This window comes from Limulus polyphemus, unplaced genomic scaffold (assembly GCF_000517525.1).
Source record: "Limulus polyphemus unplaced genomic scaffold, Limulus_polyphemus-2.1.2 Scaffold1966, whole genome shotgun sequence".
Taxonomy (NCBI): Eukaryota; Metazoa; Arthropoda; class Merostomata; order Xiphosura; family Limulidae; genus Limulus; species Limulus polyphemus.
In genome coordinates this window covers 65,215-70,940 of record NW_013667576.1, presented here as the reverse complement: position 1 = coordinate 70,940, position 5,726 = coordinate 65,215, and the positions used below count along the sequence as shown (strand labels likewise).

At 34.6% G+C, this 5,726-nt stretch overlaps 1 protein-coding gene across 2 annotated transcripts in view; it reads left to right on the top strand.

The window, feature by feature from the left end:
- LOC106465509 (regulator of G-protein signaling 3-like) overlaps positions 1–5,210 on the top strand; it is a 77,658-nt gene extending 72,448 nt beyond the window's left edge. For both annotated transcript variants that reach the window (XM_013925736.2, XM_022393420.1), the window contains one exon: positions 3,156–5,210. In XM_013925736.2, coding sequence (XP_013781190.1) covers positions 3,156–3,326 — 171 coding nt within the window. In that variant the 3' untranslated portion in view covers positions 3,327–5,210. The remainder of the gene's footprint in view (positions 1–3,155) is intronic.
- The last annotated feature ends 516 nt before the right edge of the window (positions 5,211–5,726 follow it).

Genomic DNA, 5,726 nt, shown 5'->3' with positions numbered 1-5,726 from the left:
TAAAGGGCGAGCATGTTTGGTGTGACGAGGATTCGAACCCGCGACCCGCAGATTGCGAGTCGAGCGCCCTAACCACCTGGCCAACATTGTAAAGTATATTAACAATAAGTATGACAGAATCATTACTGTGTGCTACAATTGTATCGACCTGAATTTTAAACAATGTAAATTCAAGAAACCGTGTACATTGCGGGCTTGCTATGATGTACTTACTGTATATAACTGATCTAGTAAAATGTAACTTAAATATATAATAAAGATGTATCAAAGTAAAACAAGTTAAAAAACAACAGTCATAAGATAACTGTTACAGATGAATCATCAAGGTTTTAGAATATGTAAGTTCAAATAACCATGCCGAACAAAATAAATTACTGATTTTAAAATCTACAAATAACAAATGGTAATTTGAATTAAAAAAAAATTCTCACTCTATAGGATAGCGGTAAGTCTACGGACTTACAGCGTTAAAATTTGGGGTTCGATTCCCCGCGGGGGGGGGGGGGGTGACACAGCAACTAGCCCAATGTGGCTTTCCTCTAAAACAAACAAAGAAAAGTTAAGTGTTAGTGTTTCACGTGTGCACGTGACTGTTGGTCTGTAGGTGGATATCAAATCAGTTAGAATCAGTAAAGTTTTGGAAAGTCCTCGAAACCAAACGCGACACTTGCAATTGCGATTGCCTCCCCCCAGTAGTAAGTCTTAAAACTTATAACGGTAAAAATCTTGTTTTGATACCCGCGCTCGGCAGGGTATAGATAACCCATTGTGTAACTTTTTCTTCAACAACAAACAAACAAAAAACAATTGTAGTCTACTTTATTTGATTATTTTTAAGCCTAAAACTGCACAGTGGGCTGTATGTACTGTGCCCACTTGGGTATCGAAACCTAATTTTTAGTGTCATAAATCCTCAGACTCATCGCTGCCCCAATTGGGGGGTGGGGGAGGCAACTGAAGTTACCTGCACTTCTGAATTAATTTTTCATTAATAAAATTACATACACATACATCAGTGATGACCTTGTTGGCTTGCGTTAGACTGGAGATATTCAAATGCTTGGTGCTACTTACTTAAACAGCCCCCCCCCCCCAGTGGCACAGCGGTATGTCTAAGGACTTATAACGCTAGAATCTGGGTTTCGATACTCGTGGTGGGCAGAGCACAGATAGCCCATCGTGTTGCTTTGTGCTTAACTTCAAACATACTTAAACAGGTTGCGAAGTCTATAAAGCAGCGCACTGCACGATGTTTTGGTACTTGCTTAGTCCATGTAGTGAAACTCAAAAAAACATCTTCATCAAGTAACAGGAGTTCAAATCACACTGCATACAGTTAGGAACAGGATGCATCTACTGAAATATAGACTATATTGCCTTGCTATACGACCAAGGTTACTGTTACGTCATTAAGAGGTAAAATTATTATTGACATCTAAGTCTTTTAACAGACGAATCGGTCTTGTCTTGATTTCTACTAAAGCTATCGTCGTGTGTGAAGACAATCTAGAAAACGTCATGCCTACTGTTTTATAGCCGAACTTGGACATATTTTACGATAACTTTCTAATGCACCTGCTTCGGTGGTCCAATATTGATCTGTACATTATTATGTCTCCGCAGAGAGACATACTGTTTTTCTATTGTTTTCTTCTTCTTCTTCTAAACACTTTTCAATCGATCGTCGTTTCTTCATTTCTCGGCAAACTGACTTGAAACTTGGTAAAGTTATACCTTAGACCAATACGCCAAACGTCTTCTTCATATTTTTGGTTTAGGCATTTTTGAGGTTTTTCGAGATCAAAGGTCAAACAACTAAAAATGTATATTTTGGGCTCCTGTGCATTCATATTTACAGTAATCAAGATGAAAATTGGCACAAATATAAATTTTCATACGCCTAATACAATGACGTATAAAAAGTTAGATTTGTCCATTTGAGTCTTTTTAGGGAGGTCAGAGATCACGAAAAAGCATAATTTTTGGGATTTTGGTCAATTACTCGGGCATATTTTGACCAATTTACATGGGATTTGGTGCAAAGATACTTTTCTACTGTTTACACACATTGACAAACAAAAAATGGTTAATTTGTACATTTTTAGTAATAATAGGGAGCCAACATAATTTTAGGTTTTTTGCCAATTACTCCGCCTTATTTTGGCCAACTTACATGGAATTTGGTAAAAAAGATACTTCTTTTTACAGGTCCCAAACAGAAATATAGACACTTTTGAAATTTTTGTCTTTTTTTTCAAATTTTCAGCGAAGAAAGCACAATTTGGGGTTTTCGTGAACTATTCTTGTGTATGCCAACCAACGTACATGGAATTTAGTACAAAGATACCTTCTTGTATGTCCCAAGCATTGATGTAGATAGTTTTCGATTTTTCTGTGTTTTTCACGATTTCTCTGGTGTCAAAATTGACCATGTTGGGTTGCGTGGCGGAAACATATTACATTCGCCCGCGAATGTTGGCTTCTTTAATTACAAATAAAATGTGTTCATTATAGGGAAATAATGATTGCAATTAACTGATACCACTAGATCTGATTTTATTTTACCTGACAAAAATCTTCAACTGCAGCGTGCAAACACCGTTCCTTCCAAAGTAAAGGACTAGTTGTTATTTTGTCAGGACCATCATTCCCAAATAACATAACTGACACCACTTTCAAGGTGGCGCTTCGTGTCTATTTTGTCCATCAAACGAACTGGATCAGGTGGTAAGGGAATGAAGAAGCCTTCTCCAGAACTACATCCAGAAATTCGTAAAGGGTACGTAGCGATGTTGTAGAGCTCTTCTGTACTCATGAAATGGAAATACTTGCTAGAACATTCTAAGGATTCTAATTCTTGATGTTCCTGAGCCATGTTATGTTTGTTGTTGTTTTTGCAGACATCATTATGGTAGTATGTTTGGGGCTGTTGCGAAGTGGTTTCATGTTCACTACTTTGTGTATTGTGCGTCTGCTTAAAGTAGACATTATATTTTCACTTTTATTAATAATTTGCAATTTATAATTTAACTACTTGAAAAACATATGTTAATAAGTTTTTCATTCTTTATTCGTGTTGCTCGGTTCCTAAACATTACAGATCTGTTCTTTTTTGTTAAGTGTTATGTTATAATTGGCTATTTTTATTTGTTTAGGTGAATCTCGATTCTACCACACGAATGGCTGTAATGAACAGTCTTTCCAATCCGGATCATCATTCGTTTGATCAAGCCCAAAGAAAGGTCCAAGGGTTGATGGAACGTGATGCTTACCACCGGTTTCTCCAGTCTGAATTTTACCTAGAATTACTTCAGGGCTCTAGATGAGTAGGCCAGCGTTGTTTTCAACTTTTGGAACGTTTGACAACACCTTGCTGGTTCAAGGTTCCGGTTAATGAAAAGCCGAACATGAATGTTAATTTCACATTAATACTTCAGAAAACAACATTGTATAAACTTTTTGAAAACATTATTTGTTCCACGTTGCTGGACGACCCCAAGGCCTTTAAATACAACTTATTGTTAGAGATCATCATGTGGTAAACAATGACTGAGCAAGTAAATAAACGATCATCATGTGGTAAACAATGACTGAGCAAGTCAATAAACAGAAACACGGCGTAATAAATATGCCGAACTATCTCATATCACAAATGACATATCTGCAACAATCACAAAAATTCAAGGTTCTTCAAAAGCTTTGGTAAACGTGATTTTAACTACTAATTTAACGACTGTTCAGTATAAAAAATTAGAAGTAATACCAGGGTGTGTGAAAATTATTCCTGGTAACAAATCTCAAGAAAGAGAACAAAAACTTGGTAGTACTGCTGTTAATTCTCTGATGAGGAACACTAAACGGTTATATACGTGGCAATACTAGGTCTGTTGTTAATGTTAATTTCAAATTTCATGTACATTCCGTATTTATTTAATCTGTGTTGTGTGAAATGTGGACTAAACTAGGGTTCTATCCAACGCCTTTATGCCCCATTTTAAAGGAAATTTATATAGCATTGTTATATTATTTTCTTTGTTTGATAATGAGAATATACAGCCGATCAGATAATCTTGGATTCAATAATACACGTTTTTCCAGAATTTGGGAAAAAAATAATTATGAATTCGAATGTGAAACAAAATTTATGAGTAAAAAAAACTGTGATTATTTAAGCAATTCGATCTTGAGACGAAAAAAAAAGGGAATTGTGAGATTAATAAAATTACTTATTGTTTGCATTGTTTCTTCTTAGGTATTCCAACTGGTATAACTTTCACCTGAAGAATTTTGATATCTAAATTTTCAGAAGAATACTTAACAACATACAATAGTTGACAGTACTCTTATTCTTTACGTGCTTTATTCGAAGCAATGATCTATATAAAAATTAAAATATTTATTAAGATGGTTCTAAATTTACAATACGTTAATACGTTATTAGCTAGTCTTAACTAGTAGTTCCTGTTACTTACACTACCCTTTGATCTGTGTCAACTAGGCTTAGCTAATTGTTCTGTATTTACAATACATTTACACTGTTAACTTGGCTGAACTAGTAGTTCTGTTATTTACAATACCTATATACTGTGTCAACTAAGCTTAGCTAATAGTTCTATATTTACAATACATTAAAGCTGCGTCAACTAGGCTTAACTAATTTATTTATTTGTGAGCTAGAAGTATGAATAAGTATCTAACACACACGGGAAATTTTGTCTGGAAAAGAGCATGTAAACTTTTATATACATTGTCTAAACAATTAGCCATCGTTTATATCAACTTGTTCTTTTAACTGTTTGATTACCTTTGAAATAAGTATGAATTATACTTTGGTTCTGTTTTAAGTAATGGGCATCAATAGTTAGTCGAGAATAACTCAGGTTTTTACGGATTAACTTGATCGTAGTGTTCTATTTATACTCCGTAATAATTCTATATTGTTTAAGTATCGAAACATTTCATTATAAATATTAGTTTGTTTGTTTTAATACAAAGCCCCACGACAGGCTATATGTGCCCTATCCACCAGCGTTGTAAGTTTGTAAATTTGCTGCTAACCCGCTGGGGGACATTTTAGTTCGTGAATATTGGAATATACGTTTAGACGAAATCTTCATAACACAGAAAAGGAAGAAACTGAAATTCAAAAATATTTCCACATATATGGAACAATAACATGTAGTATATGGAACAAGTTCACGGACAGTAAAGAAAAGCATTTATAAGTGATGATATTGTTTCAACAGTGATTTTGTATATAAGTCTCTATGTGAACTGTTTTTCTAGGTCCTTCTGTATATAGTTATATAGTTTAGTTTTGTTTGTTGTTAAGCACAAAGCTACACAATGGGTTATCTGTGCTGTGCCCACCACGAGTATCAAAATCCGGTGTAAGCCCTCAGACTTACCACTGAGCCATTGGAGGCTACACAGTGTAGTAGAAGTTTGTTATAATAAAATCTGTGTGAAGTTTTTTGTTCTATTGTTTAAAAACTTGATCAAAATAAACCTTACAAGATATCAGTTGAGAATATCATTTTTTTGGTTGTATAATCACATCATATAATTACCTTCAAGTTCTGACAGAAAGTACTGTTACGTATCTGCTTGTTTGCTAGTTTCCCGTAAACATTTTCTCCGAGAAACTTCAGCAATACAATTCCTTTCCTAATTAAAATTAGTTTATTCTTTCTCGTTACAAACTTTGTAATACACTTAATTTCCAC